The sequence below is a fragment of the Phalaenopsis equestris genome, unplaced genomic scaffold (assembly GCF_001263595.1).
Source record: "Phalaenopsis equestris unplaced genomic scaffold, ASM126359v1 Scaffold000533, whole genome shotgun sequence".
NCBI lineage: Eukaryota > Viridiplantae > Streptophyta > Magnoliopsida > Asparagales > Orchidaceae > Phalaenopsis > Phalaenopsis equestris.
In genome coordinates, this window is record NW_018164973.1 from 100098 (window position 1) to 116493 (window position 16396).

General features: G+C 34.3%; 1 protein-coding gene across 1 annotated transcript in view; it reads left to right on the forward strand.

Moving 5' to 3' along the window:
- LOC110028855 (28S ribosomal protein S29, mitochondrial) overlaps positions 1-13452 on the forward strand; it is a 26263-nt gene extending 12811 nt beyond the window's left edge. The window contains exons 6-8 of the mRNA XM_020730880.1: positions 8450-8622; positions 12741-12875; positions 13239-13452. Coding sequence (XP_020586539.1) covers positions 8450-8622; positions 12741-12849 — 282 coding nt within the window. The 3' untranslated portion in view covers positions 12850-12875; positions 13239-13452. The remainder of the gene's footprint in view (positions 1-8449; positions 8623-12740; positions 12876-13238) is intronic.
- Positions 13453-16396: the final 2944 nt, after the last annotated feature.

Sequence of the window (16396 nt, forward strand, 5' to 3'; positions counted from 1 at the left end):
ACAGAATGATACAAGTGCGGGAAAATCCTACAATTCTGCTGGGGGTTGGCTAATAGTCAGACGTCTGCCTTATTATCAATTTTAGCAATATTTGTTCTTCTTTTTCTATTTTTTTTCTATTTCTTTATCTTTAATTTGGATTATTTTCTTTTAGGAGATTATTTATTTGTTGTATTTTGCTGCTTTGGTTATTACTTTTTGTGTTTTGGAGATTTTATTTTTTGATTTATGTTCTTATGAGTGGTGTATTTTCAATTTTTTGCTATTGGTGTGTCTGTATCTTGCTCAAGAATTGGTGGTGGATTCTCCTTGGCTACTGTGCCTAATCGGAACTTGCGTTTTGTGGTTCTCTTTGCTGTTTTCAGCCCGGACAGCTGCTGAACGCCTCTATCCCCTTCCAAACATTGTCGATATCTTATATTTTCACTTCCTTGCTATCCCACAACCACTTCCTTGCTAAATCGCCTTCCTAAACAGTTTTTAGGAGCTCTAAAATGACATCACTTTTGATTTTACAGAAATTATATGTAAATCTTGAAATAAAAAATTTAAAATAATACCGAAGGAGTTTGATTATTCATCATAGAATAATATCCAATATGAGTATTCTGAATAAATTGATCTTGCATATAAACATTGTATTTACACGAGGCAAAAGGTTTTTTTTAACATTTTTTTTCTGAAGGACCTCTTAACAAGTGCCCTTAACTCACTCGGGATCACTCACTATGAAGAATTAAATATATTAATTATTTGGCTTTTTTATTATCTGCGTGTTAATTACCCGTCATCAGGCATATTTGGTGATCAGTCAACCAAACATTTTGTTTAATTACAGTAGGGTTTTGATTTATTTAAGAGCTTTAGCAAATTAATTGGGTTGCTATCATTTTTTTTTATTGGATTAATATATTTTTGAATGTTACATTTGCCACTAATAAGATAAATATTATTGTCATAAATTTCCCATTTCAAACATTTCAAGTCCTTTTTGTTAATGTTTTTCCCTGTGTGTGCCATCCAAATTACTTACTAATGTGATTTTTTTTAGATTCCGCCCGTATTTCTTCTGTTTTTTTCACATTTGTTATATTTGGATTTTACACATATTTGTAAGTCTAGACGTTAAAAATTAAAAGTAAAATCGAAATGAGTTTGATCATTCATAATAGAATAACATCAAATATGACAGATCTAAATATAGAAATCTTGCATATAAAAATTGCATTTATATGGGCAAAAGTTTTTTTATTTTTATTTTTTCTGAATGAATTCTCTAAAAAGTGGCCTTAATTTACTCCGGGATAACCCACTAAGAAGAATTAAATATATTAATTGTTTGTCCATTTTATTCCTTTATTTATTCACCAATTTTTAGTCATATTTTGTGATGAATCAGCTGAACACTTCATTTTATTATTGTTAGGTATGAACTTTTTAAGGGCTTTATCAATTTATTCCTTTATCAATTTTTAGCTGTCATTTTTTATAAGAGATTAATATATATTTTTTAAACTCCTATGTTATCTTTGAATCTTACAATTGCCACTAATAAAATAAATATTATTATCTTTAGTTGTCCTATTTCAAAGACTTCGAGTTTGTTTTATTAATGTTTTTCTTCATTCTTCATTTTTCGCGTGCCTTCCAAATTATTTAGTAACGGTATTTTTTGGATTCCACCTTTATTTTGTTTATTTGTTATTATCAGTCGCCATTAAATTTTACATAATATTTATAGTGCGCTCTTCCAAAAAAAAAATAGTCATTTCTAGTGTATTCATCCAAACAATTATATTTACTTTTCAATACACAATATTTTCTTTTCGCTGCATTCCTTTTTAAGAAAGCAAGAACCCCTTAGTTTTGGGAAGACTTAAGGTTTTATGTTTCTTAAATCTTTGCGATTTCCGTGTCGAGGGCAGTTTAAACCCTTTCACTTTCAGGGTATGTTTGGGATAATTTTCTACCTCCTCAGCGTTTCAGACTGGTGTTTACCTCATTTTGAGGTCATTACTCTTTTGCTTAGGATCTTAGGATCTAGCTCTAGGGGTTCCTATTGATTATCTTAGAATACTAATATTAGAATCTATCCCCTTAGAAATTCCAGCCAATTCCTATTTCTCTTGTGATGTCTTGCATTGATGATCTCAAAATCATTGTTGTATGGTTGAGTTGTTAATGACTATCATTTGGAGACTCAAAGAGAAGTTCTCAATAAGATCTCAAGTCTTAGGAAAACCTCTTCAGGACTTTATCATCACACACACACAAAATGCACAAAATTCACTAAGTTGCACAAGATCAAACTAAAATTGAGCTTAAAAGATGGGTGAAAATACGAACTTATCCGGACAACTTTCGATGACGAAATGGACTGTGCCAACGCGTCCGAGACACCAATTTTAGTTAGGAAAGACACCCATATTGCCATAATTTCGCACACGAGAAAATTGCACGCAAATCGATGAATTCCTTAAAACGACCTCCGACGACAAAACAGACCTTGCCAACGCCTCTGGAACGTCAGAATTACCTAAAAAGGACATTCATTTTGTTATGATATGACACACGAATAAAAATGTATGAATAAAATATTATTTTAAAAATGTTAATTGTTTTTACATTTATATCATTAATTATAATGACATTTATAATTCTAAACCCTACTTAATCCCTACTCGCGTGCGTGACTCTCGTGTCATCTCGGTCGTGACTTGCTCGGCTCGCCCCCTCTTAAGCCCTAAATCCCGTAACTCATCCACGCGACGATCTCCCCCTTCTCTCGACTCTTCTCCTTCCTCGTGTGGCCGCTCAACCTCTCGACTCTCCAATCGCAGGGATGGGTTGGCCGACCCTTCTTCTTCTCGAGGCTTTACTTTCTCCTTCTTTATTGCGGCGGTTCCTTCCCCGTTGTTTTATTCGACCACAAAATCATGGTAGGTGGCTGTCCCCCTCTCATCTCTGCCTATAAAAGGGCTTCTTAGGGTACTTTTCTGGGTTGTTGAAAATTTTCTGAGAGAAAGGAAGGCTGAGGTTTTCGCTAGTTGCTGTTCGAGGCTTTTAGGAGAAGAAGGCTCTGCCGAATTTCCTTCTCGGCTAGGTCCTTGTGTGCTGGGGTGTTCGTTGGACGCTGCTATCTCGAAGGTTTTGGGAGAAAAATTTTTATAGGAAGCATTTTCTTAAATTTATTCTAGAGTTTTGCTTAAGTCTGCATTAAGAGGTATTTCTCTTCTCCCCTCTAATCTGCATCATTCAGATTTGCATCTGAAAGTACTTCTTTTCCCTTTTAAAGCATGTGAAAGTAAAGTTTAGGCTTGTTTTAAGATCTGCATGGATAGTTTCTAGAAACAGTAAAGATGGAGCATAACACAGATACTTCCTCCTTTTCTGTAAAAAAATGCATGATAGATAGAATTTTGGAAGATTCCGGTTGTTGCTATGTGATGATAGTTGTTTATTTGGAATATATGCTAGAAATGTAATGTTGAAATTCTTTGTTGTTGCTCCTGTTCAAGTAGATGCTGGAATTAGTTTCAATGCTGAGACATGTTGGCTTTAGGAATTCATTTATACTTATTTTTTTTTCTATTACATGTTCTTATTCAAAATATATGCTGGGTGCAAATTTTGGGTTTTAAGGCTTTGTGGAATCTGATTTTTGGTGGCTCTGTTTTGGCCCCTTTGGTGGGCTTGGTTTAGTTGTATGGCTGCTTGGTTTTGGCCCCCCTTGTTGGGTTTGGTTTAGTAGTATGGCTTCTTGGTTTGGCCCCTTTGCTGGGCTCGGATTAGTTGAATAGTTGCTTGGTTTTGGCCACTTGCATGTCTCGGTTTTAACTTCCCATAGTTGCCCTGTTCGAAGTATATGCTGGTGATTTTTTTTAATTTAATTTTGGGAGCTTTGAAAGCTTTGCTTTGGGTCATTGTTTTGTTGTTTCTTTACTGCATTCGCTATTCATAATACATTAAATTAAAAAAAAAAATTTCTTAGCCTTTTAGGGCTGATTTTGTTGGTTTGGCTTTGGCCCTTGCTGTTGCTTTCTTGGTTTGAAATGTATGAGCAACTAAACTTGATTATATTTTAAGTTTTTGAGCTTTTGGCTTGGGGTTTGTGTTGTGGTTGGTTTGGGCTTGGCTTTCTTATTGCTGCTCCTAACCGTGAGCCCCCTTTTGGCCGCGATTCCTTGTCTATGAATTCTTTGTGAATGGCCTGGGCTTGAATTCCCCTCTGCTGTCCCTGGCCGCGAGCCTTCTCCTGTGGCTCTTTTGTGTTGAATTTGGGCTTGGCTTTCTCCTTATTGCCCCTGGTCGTGAGCCTTCTCATGTGGCTCTTTTATGTTGAATATGGATGGTGGTTTTTCCTGTGCTGCTGTCCCTGGCCGTGAGCCTTCTCCTGTGGCTCCTTGGTGTTGAATTTTGGCTTGGCTTTCTCTTTGCTGCCCCTGGCCGTGAGCCTTTGTGTTGTGGTTCCTTGGTTAGTGTCGTGGTTGGTTTGGGCTTGTCTCTCTCCTTGCTGCCCCTGGCCGTGAGACTTCTTGTTGTGGTTCCTTGGTTTGTGCCGCCATGGTTGGTTTGGGCTTGTCTCTCTCCTTGCTGCCTCTGGCCATGAGCCTTCTTCTGTGGCTCCTTTGTGATTGAGCGTGGTTGGTGGCACCTTCTACTGCTCCTACTCGAGAGCATATGTTTGGGTTCCTCTATGTGGTGTTGGGTTCTTATCTCATTGGAAACTTTCGATTTAAGGTGGAATTGAATGACTTTAATGTTTGCAAGGTGAAATACTTCAATTCTTCTTACTTAAAGAATTCAAATGCTCTTTTTTCAGAAGATGATCTTTTAGATGTTTGGGACAGCTTTGAGGCGTGTTTGGCTGCAGTTTCAAGCCACAATTGGAGGCTTTGTTTGGTAGTATTTGGCTGCGGTTTTGGGGGGTTGGTAGCTGCAGTTTGAGGTTTTATTTGATAATGTTTAACCACGATTTTTGGAGGTTTTTGTGCTGAAGTTTTTGAGCCTTTTAAGTATATTTTTGTAAGACATTTTGAGTTGCTATTTTGAGGCTATTAGCAGTGGTATTTTGATGTGACATGCAAGATTTTAGAGTTTAGAAAGTGACTGTTTGAAAATTTTGTCTCTTTTGTTTGATTGTGAAATATGAAAGGCTCTTACAACTTCATTTCGGGAAATCATAAAGCCAATATGAATCAGATTCATGAAGGATTTGAAAGCTCATAAAATTGTCATCCACGAAAGAGTTTTTTTTGGAAGTTTGACATTAATGTTTGGATAACTTAAATGTCACATTTGAGTTCAGGCTTGGGTGTGTGATTACATAAGTGATGCTGGAGCCGTGTATACAATTGTCACATTAATTCGGGCTCGTTTCGACCTGTTCGAAACAAAATTTGGAAGGGATACACTTCTTAGATCCATTTATAAAATTTGAGAATAAAATTTGAGAAGATATCCTTCTTGGATTGATTCAAGGATCTTGGGCCCTCCTTTTCAGATCTTTTCGTTACAAGTTTTGAGGGTTGATTCGCTCTTCGTCTTTTCGATATTTTGGATGGATCAGTTCCTCCTCTCTCATCCTCATTTTTATTCTTTTTTTCCTTGCTTCTTGGTTCCGTTTTCGGTGCTTATGTCTGACATATAGGTGTCTATATATAGCTTTTTGCTATATATGAAACCATTAAGCAATGTCGCAAGTAGGTTGGTTTTACTTTTTTGGGGCTTAGGGCGATGATGACAAAGACACGCCGGTGGTAGAGCATAATGATATTTCTTCCTACGACATCATGACTCAATCCTGAGAGCTGATAAACTGTAGGATGATAATATCGTTCACCGACACAAGACTAGCGGGGGATCCGTACCTTCTTATGTTGTTGGCGGTCCTACGCCAGACAGCGTAATCTACTCGTGGACAATCGTAATTTTTCAAAACTAATATGAACAAAATATGATAAGAACAGATACAATATTTATAAAAAAATATTTTTACTATAAAATTGATACAATTTTCTTTTGTATGCCTGAAATCCATGTGCATACTAAAATATAAATTTTAAATATATTGTAACTTGGTTGTCCACTTGTTGATTACCAGTATCGGGCTAAAGAGTACCCTCCTAAGTTAGGTTTAGTAGGACACCCTTTTAGTTAAGTGGCGGGTTGTATACATCAGGGTAACCGATGGTAGCCTTCGACGTTCCTCAAGTACAAATATATAATATTTGAGTCTAGCCCCGACCCGAGTGCTTGCGGTTTTCTTTCTTTGAATTTTTCATGGGATTTTATTGAAATTTTTGGTAAAGCACTCGTGGTTCTTTTCCGGGATCTTCCCGTGTTTTTAGCAACATTCCTTGAGTTATCATTTGCTATTTTTGCTTCGAGATTTCCGTTGTAAGTCATTGGCCGATTTTCTCGAGTTTTCTTTCGTCCTGGGTCATTTGTTGCTCTTTCTGAGTTTTCTAGGTGGTATTTCTTTTGTTGATACAATTCATGCTAGTTCATTTCTTAAATTCCGTCATTATACTTGTACCTGCTACTGTTTCTTTTACACACTATATCTTAGAATAGGAGACCGGTAATTGATTTTATAGGAGTTACCCGACAGTAGGTCGTTGACTAAACAATTGCATGTGCCCTTTAAAATTAACGTCGAATCCGAAAATGCTACGACGGGGAGTTTGGAGCAAACACCGGAGGCAACACGACGAGGACACACAAAAAAACAACTTCGACATGGATTTGTAACACCAAAACAAGTTCATGTCAACTAAACATTTTTCTTAATTTAAATAACAAGCTATAGGACTTCGAGGTGGTTTGCTTAGCGCAACGTAGATCCTCACCCTATCTTTAGGCTTTTGCACAACCATGTTGTGCAATTATAAGTCCTAACTCTTTTATGATTCCGAGGTTACCGTCCGGTACAGTGTAAATCCTCTTATCTTTCTAGGTTGTTTGCACGATCATATATCGTGCGAATGTAAGCCCTAAATTCTAAAAAGACATAAAACAAATAATAGGATTGTTGGGAGATCCCTGGATCTGTGATATCCCCTACTCTTTGCTCCTTTGGATTCCTTAAAATAATTGTTCCTATTTCAGCCACTCCCGTTTGATTTTCCCGTGTCCAATCTTGGAAACATAAACTTTGAAATTTGGAAGGTAAAACCACTGATCTTAATCGAGAGTCTTCTTAAGTGACCCCAGTCATTTAAGATGTAATTAACTATAGGGGTTTGCCTCTATAGGGAACTTAGAACCTAGGTAAAATAAACCTTATCTAATCCTTATATTAGGTAAGGGACTTGTCGGTCATACATAAAAGGTTTTGCAGACCCAACGGATGTCACAAACTCCTTAGTTTATGTGGTTGAGCCTACTGTTAAGTGATATGCTTATCCTTCGGGATAATGTATTACTTGTGGTAACGCGCTTAACTGTCCAAACTATTTAATATGTGAGACTCGTTTTCTTGTTGCTTTATAAAATTTCTGTGATGAGAAACAACTTCTTATAACCTGACATGTTAAAGTGTTGTGACTGAAAAAAAACTATTGTTTGATTTTTTAGAAAAAAATTACATTTATAATTCTTGCTGCAACTTTCTAAGAAGTTGTTTTCTCCACCATAGTTTTGCAATATCCTGTTTAAAAAGCTTCAACCACCCCAAACATACCCTTAGTCGCTTGTTGATTTGAATCTAAGCTTTTTCGAGGACTAGATTAACCTCAAATGAATAAATTTGAGTGTACAATGAAGGTGAATTAGCCTAAAAAAGTATAAGATAGGAGGACTTTAAATAGGAAAAATTACCTCAGAAATTGATTCAATTTCCTAAAATATCTAACACAAAGGGTAATGTGACCTTACCACATTCCTTTATGCGTAGGAAATAATTAACACTATTTGCCAGCACTATACGAATTCCTTAAATGAAGAAAACATTGGAAATGGCTACTGTAGTAGAGTTGTAGCTTATTTAAACAATAAGGACTAATATGTGATAATTGGTTGTTAGGAATTATCATTGTCAGTTGATAGTAGATGACAGATGGTCCAGTATCACGGTTGCTTTCCTCAAAATTATTGTTGTGCATACCTTTGTTTACCTTTAAGGGCATTTACATACATACCACACAATTCTTATGGATTTACTTATCTAACATCTAAACTTTGATTTTTACATTTCTAGCACTCAAATCCTTCTTATCACATAAAAAATATCACTATCATTAACTTTTTAAAAGTGAAATACACTTTTTGATGCATAATTAAAGTGGTATTAATGTAAATATTAAAGTTTATGTGTTAAATATGTAAATACATAAGAATTGTGTGGCATGTATGTAAATCTTCCTTAACATTATTTGAAGCTTGTCTGTCATTATAACAATACTTTTTCATTTATCGACTCTTGCAAATTACCGTCTTCCTTGTATAGGTAAATGCTTTTAGATCGATGCTGCATGATGACTTGATGGTAGGAGCTTTTTCTCATTCAACGGCTGTTGGAAAGTTACGCCAAGAACTTCCCGATGTACCGTTAGATGCACGTGTTGTATTGCCTCGTTATAACTTGGATGAGGCTGCTACAGTGTGCCACTATTATCTTAGGTATGCTTGGATTTCAGTTAATTACCATGTACTTGAATTATTTTTGTTGCTATTTTTCTGATGCAGACAAAATTACTTTTTTATTTTTATTTTTTTTATAATTTTATGTTGGATGCACAAATTGAAACATGTTTTTGTTGTTTAAGAAAGTTCTACAATGAACATCAACTCTTCTCAGTTTAAATTGACTCATAACATATGATACATTTACCCTAAATGCACTGCTATGAGTTTGTTAAATTCAAGATCTCTAGTCAAAATTTGTCTACCGAGTTTCAGGATTTCCATCAAACGGAAGACTCCCAAAATATATCCTCAACCTTGATTGTTCAACTTGAAAGCCCAAGCGATATTATATAGGTGAGAGTGCATTGAGTCTTTTAGATGTTAAAGTTCCTACAATGCTATCTCATGTGTTTACAACAAAGAAGGAACATGAAAAAAAACTATAGTAGTATCGTTTGATATTATCTATTCACGACAGAGGGCAACTAAAAAAATATTAAAATAAAAAAAGATCTATGAATCCTTTGTACTGCCCAAAATTCACGAACCTTGGTAATATTCTCATTAATCCTTTAGCTCGTGTTGAATCCACTTCTTCTTCGAATTCTGAGTCTTCTAATATTGAACATGAACCTAATTTGAATCCCAAGTTTAATAAGTCTAGCCTTCCCATAGGGAAAGGTCTTGCACCCTACGTCCATTGTCTCAATATGTGTCATATGAAAGCCTCGCCCACTTTATGTGTTTTTACCTCACAATTATCGCATATGGAGATTCCTTGTACTGTGTAGGATGCTTTGAAAGTCCCTAAGTGAAAGGAGGTTGTTTTCGAAGAGATGAAAGCTTTTGAAAAAATGGTACATGGGAATTGATTGATCTACTTAAGAGGAAAGATAACTGACAGATGCAAATAGGTGCTTACAATCAATTATAATTATGATGACTCCCTAGAATAGAACAAGTTTCGATTGGTTGCTTAGAGATTTACTCCAACCAATGCCATTGATTATTTAGAGACATTCAATCCAGTCGTAAAACTAAACTCTGTAAGGATTCTTTGTCAATCACAACTAATCTTGGCTAGCCCCTACAACAATTGGATTTAAAGTATGTCTTTCTTAATAGAGACTTGGAGAAAGAAGTGTATATGGATGCATCTCTGGAATTTAATGAGAAGTTTGACACAAAGGTATGTAGACTAAAAAATTTTTATGCATATTGAAGTTGTCATCGAGAGCATGGTTTGAGAAATTTACACTGTTTGTTAAAAGTCATGAGTATACTAAAAAATAAGGAGATCGTACAATATTTTTTAGACATTCAAACAATAAGAAGATAGCCTTACTGATCATGGGTATGATATTATTCTCACCAGAAATAATGCATTTGAGATGAAGCGTTTGAAGAATTCTCTATCATCTATTTTTGAAACCAAGGAGTTTGGATCTCTGATGTTTTTTCTTGGCAATGAGGCTGCTCGATCAAAGAAAGAAATTATTGTCTCAGAATGGAAGTATGTTCTTGATCTTCTCAAGGAAACTGGGATGAGTGGGTGTAAACCTGCAGACACTTTAATTGATTCCAATTTTTCCAATTAAAAATTGGGAAATGTGATTGAAGGTGATCCAATGAATACAACTAGGTATAAAAAAATCGGTGGAGAAATTGATATACTTATCACATACACGGTTAGAGATTGTTTTTGCCGTGAGTGTTAAGTCAATTTATGCATTCGCCATATGAAAAACACCTTGAGATAGTTAATAGAACTCTCATATATCTAATAGGTAGACCAGGTAAAGATTTATTCTTTCAGAAAACTACACAAAAGAGCATAGAGGCGTACGTTAATGCAGATTGGGCAGACCCAGTTATTAACAGGAGATAAACTTTTGGATACTGAACATATATTGGGAAAACTAGGTTATATGATGAAATAGGAAACAAAATGTGGTTGCAAGGAGTAGTGCTGAGGCATAATATAGGGCTATGGCTAGTGGAGTATGTTAGATGTTATGTTTGAAAAAAATTCTTGAAAAGCTGCAAATCCCAATAAGCATGCCAACGATGTTGTATTGAGACAATAAAACAACCATAGACATTGTAGAAAATCCAGAAACATGATCGCACAAAGCCTGTGGAGATTAACCAGAGAAAATTGATTGAGTTATTTGTATGTCATGTATCTTTACTACTCGACAAATTTTAGATATCTACACCAAAGGACTGTTCAGGCCTAATGCTGAGCCCCTTGTAAGCAAGTTGCATGTATCTATGCTCCAACTTGAGGGGATTGTTGGATTGTTAGGAAGTTTTTATTTTTAGTATATTCTATTATCAGTATTTTTTATTTATAGAAGTTAGAATTATTGTTATGTCATAATTCTTTTTTCCTTCTTTTAGTATGGGAAGTTATGGCTGATCTTATTATTTTTCTAATATGGGAGTCATTACTCTCTATTTATCTTGTAATCGTTTTATAAGAATGGAAGAGGAATAATTATTTTTCAGCTCCCAAAAACTACATATACCAATTAATCTGGGGCTCGCCATAAAAAGGCCTCCATCCCTACATGTTAAAAGGTGCGTTAAAGATGGGATTTGTGGAGAGGAAAGGCAAATATACTATATTACAGAACCTATTCTTTGAGGGATGGATTATGGATTACACAGATCTTAATATACTCGAGAGAGTTGGGGATATAGCCTGAATGTTGGATAGTATAATTTGGTTGGGCTGAGGCCAATTTAACTATGGTCGTCGGGGAAGAAGCTGAGTAGTTTTTGCAGGTACTTGGCGAATCCAAAAAGTTGTTCGAGTGATTTTAAGTTGGATTAGTTTGGCTGTGGAAGAAACAGGCTCTATTTACTATTTTTGACGCTTTTTTTATTTCCTTGTAGCCTTCAAAAGCCATATACACAATGAGAGATTCATTTGGCAAATACAACCATGAGTGATAACCTATTAAGTTTGAGCGAACTTGTCTCAATTTGAGAGCTAAGATTTGATTTTAACTCAAATCAACTTTGGGTTGTGTTGAATTTAGAGTACTTTGAGCCGAGTGTACTATTTGTAAAAAGTATTGCTAAATTCTTAGTTTTAAGTTTATGAGTAGGCAAATACATATAAAATAGATTACACATAGATAGGCTAAGTCTATGTGAGCATTTGTGTACCACACACACGTGCACGCGAACACACACACATGCGCATACGTGCATGTGTTTGTGTGCATACATGCATACTTCAGGCTAGACCTCAACCAATGTTATTTGAATTAATATTTAAAACTGTATACTTTTTTTTTTCAGTTACTCATTTTCCAACAAAACACCCATCTTCTCTTCCTAAATGTCTCTCAACATTTATAATTGTCCAAACATCATTTAAAGGGGGAAAAGAAAAACTCTTATTGATGCTTCACTAAAATCTCCATCATCTCTCAATTCCCAAACATGCCAACATGAATTCCATTGACAACATTTTAACATAATGGAAATCATATATCGGCTTTAATGTATCATATTATCACAATTCTTATGTATTTACCTATCTCACACCCTTACATACAGCAACTTTCATATTTACGCATATAGCACTCAAATCTTTAATATCCCATCACAAATATCACTATTATCACTTTTTAGAAGTGAAATACACATTTTCATGCATACATTTAAAACATTAAAATGCTATATATGTAAATATGAAAGTTTAGGTGTGAGATATGTAAATACATTAGTATTCTATGCTAGCTATGTAAATTTCCATAAAAATATTGCTTTCTTTCATTCGTCTTCCATTCACTTCGAATTATTCCTAAGCTCATTCTATGATACTAGGTTCGTCTGCATGCGCACATATGCTGCAACATTGGAAATGTCATTTTATATTTCTAAGAATTTCTAATTTTGTTTCTGGGGTTTCAAGTTCTGAAAATTTTATTTATTTATTTTTCTGTGTATTGCTAATTTCCTAAATTCATGTAAAGAAAAAGGGTTTGTAAAGAATATAGGTGAAGTTTCATGGCTTTGCTGTTACGAATGACGTTTTGCATGAACTTTCTGTTGCAGTGATTGTATCTAATGCCATGCTCCCAATTTCTGTGCAGGCAAAACCTCATTCATCGCGATAGATTTTCTGAAGAAAAGTGGAAGAAGATGTATTATTTATCAAATGGAAATGGATCAGAGATGAGATGGTTGGCTCCCTTCATCTAATTTTGCAATAGAGAAGACCAGCACAGGTGATGACTTCTTCATGCTCTTGTTTTTTATGCATTTAGCATAATCACCATATCTTCCTTTGAAGAAAAGGTGTATTTATATTTTTAAAGTTTAAATAGTGATATTTTTGATGTGATAGGAAAGATTTGTGGCCGGTGGGGGGGGCGGGGGGCTGTAGAATGTCAAAAGCAAAGTTTAGGCGTTAGATATGTAAATACTTAGGAATTGGGTGGTACGTGTGTACATGCCCCTATATCATTGTAGTACCGAAATTTCATGTGGTTCAGACAGGCATTTTCAAGCCAAAGAAGCCAGTTTTGTCTTGTTTTTTCTTAATTTCAATCAACAAAGGCTGATGTTACTGACTTTTCTTTTTGTTGCAGTTCTGCATCGCTATGCTGTCGCAAAAAACAACTTTCGAGGTACAGGCAAATTTTAACACCTTGTTACATTTAGAAGATCAATCTCCCTAAAAGGAAATTCGAAATTCTAGTTCGGTTGTTCAAAATGTTGCGTGTATTGTGTTCAGATCTCCATGATTTTTTGGCTAGGCTGAACCGTGTATGATTTATGAGATTGTTATTATTAATTTATATATATTTTTTAATGATTCATGTGAGAAAATTAGAAAAAATAATTATGTTAGTGTGGTAGTTGTGGAAAAATATTACATTAGGACTCCGAACGTAGAGCTACGTTCGGAGTCCAATAAAATGAGGACACACCTACGTTCGGAGTCCAATAAAATGAGGGCACGCAGAATGTAGGCTCACATAGAATTCTGGTATAAAAAGAGAAATGTGTGCGCAACCCGGTTCAACCCTTACCCGATTCTTTATTCTTAAATTAAATAACTTTTAATTAAAATTAGAAAATTACATTCTTTTAAAATATTGAATACGTGGAAAAAGATAACTTTTAATTAAAATTAGAAAATTACATTCTTTAAAAATATTGAATACGTGGAAAAAGCAAATAAACATATGTCAAAGTTAACAGAAACAATTGAAATTACTTTATTTTCACAAACTTTTAATAATTTAAAACTCCAATAACACTGGAATAATACATGAATAAGACTAATTCATACCTAAATAACATAAGTAATACAGAAATAGTCGCTGTGTTATAGAAATATTCCTCTGCGTTATTTATTTTCTTCTGCGTTATTTAGCTTTTTCGCTGTGTTACAGGAATATTTAATCTGCATTATTTCTGATTTTGCGGGGTTTTTTTATATTCTGAGGTGTTATTTGTGAAAATGAAGTGTTATTCGATTATTTTTCGGTGTTATTGGAATATTCCCCCGTGTTACTTGATTTGAGACTGTGTTATTCGAAATATTCCGTGTTATTTTAATTTCCATTGTGTTATTTTGTCTTCTAAGCATTTTATTCAAATATTTTGGGGGTTATTTTATAGTACCCGATGTTATTCGTGAAAAATGAAGTCTTATTTGAGTATTATGTGATGTTATTCGATTACTTTGCAGTGTTATTGGAAACATCGTAACTTTGGGTTGAATTGGGGTTGGGTCACACGACCAGTAGTTAATTTTTAAATTTTAAAAATAGTGGGTCTGGGTTTCGGGCCGAGCGGCTCGATAAAAATTATATTTTTCATTTGTCCCATCGGTAAATCTCGACATTCTGCGTTTCCTCATTTTATTGGACTCCAAACGGTGTTATACGTTCATAGTCCTGCTGTAATATTTTCAGAAAATTGTAGTTGGTTTAACTCTTTTGTTGCTAAGTAGGGGTGTAAACCTAGCTTGAGCAAGCCTAAGCTAGGTTCGTGATCTGCTCATTAAAAAATATCTCTGTTTGTGTTTGACTTGTCTATATATCAAGCTTAAAAATTCTTTTGGTGTTCGACTTGTTTGGTTAGACACGAGCTGGTCTTGAACAACGAGTTATTTTCATAGCCTTAATCACACTGCCGTAAGATGTTAAGTGCAGGAACAAGGTTTAAATCTTATTATTTATATTAAAATATTCATTTAAATAGAATTTAATATAAATTTATTATATTTTTTATTAATATTTTTAATTGATTATAATTTTTTTTTACCTTGTAGTTAATTAAATTATTTTAAAATAATGCTCATCAATTATACACACAAATATATGCATGTACAAACATGCATATATATATATATAATAAGATTTGCAAAAATGAGCGGAACACGAATGAATAAAATTTTGTTTGTGTTCGGCCTATTTATATATCGAGAGCAAAAAAAAATGTTCATGTTTGACTCATTTGCTTATCGAATGAATCAAACACGAGCTACTTAATGAGTCGAGCCCGAGCTATATGTGAACTAGGAGCAGAAAATAAATCGTTCCTACATAATAAGAGGCATAAAATCTTATATATATATATATATCACATCAATTACTCTATTATTCTATCATAGTATTTTTTTTTATTTAAATTTCTTTTTCTTTTTCATAATAAATAAAACTCGAATTCAAACTCGATTAAGTAATCAAATTCAAGCCTACTCGGCTGAACTTGGCTCACCCTCAGCTTGATACATTTACACTTCCTTATCATAAAAAACTCCTTTTTGATTCAGGAGCATTAATAGTTTCACTTAGGTCTTCGGTTAGCCATTTTTCAGCTCCTACTAGCCATTTGGCTTATGCCTTCGGCAATGCTAATACTTTTTTTTATCTTCTCTACAAAATTATGTTATTATTGATAAACATGAAGTACCATTGAAGTCCTCAAAACATTGGTAAATCATTTTTGGAGAACACAAGTTCCCTTCTTGGAGTTAACTTCAAGTCATAGTATATGCCAATCATTATGTTCTTCATATCATCTTCAATAGGAAAATGTACAAACTATTGGGCAATGTTGACAATGTAAGAATAATCATCATCATTATCAAGTTTGAGCCTAAGCCTAAGAAGTAGTTAGGAAATAATATATTGAAATTATGTTAATAATATTAAAAAAAAAAAGGAATCTTAAATTATGAATAGCTTGATTGAAATTTCAACTAAAACAGTGAAATTTTGTGTTTTCTTCATAATGCATTTATTGGGCAGAATTATACAGTAATTAGCAAAAGATTTTATGAGGTTATATATGAACATTTATAGGAACATTTATAGGTGGAGAACCCCCGTATGTAAACTGGCATTTGAATTTAATCTATTGAAGATAAAAAAAATGCATCTCATAAGTCATTTCTTTGTTTACTAAGCTCTCATCATTTGAGTTCAATGTTCCTCAAATTAAGAATCCATTTCTTCAGTGAAATTTCCTCCCCGTCTTACATCACTCACATCCTATTCAACAAACTTTAACCTCATCCCTTCACAAGTCTCTCTAGCAACATGCATCTACTTCTACCACATAAATTGTTAAGTCATATTACTTAAGTTGTACCTCCTTTAACACAAACTTTCCTCTCCCCCAACTAGCTCCTTCCAATACCCGAACTCCTTTATTTATTTAGATCTCAACATCTTGTTCCACTAAAAGATCTAACCTCCCAAATCCTTAAACCCCAAACTTAAAAAAAAAA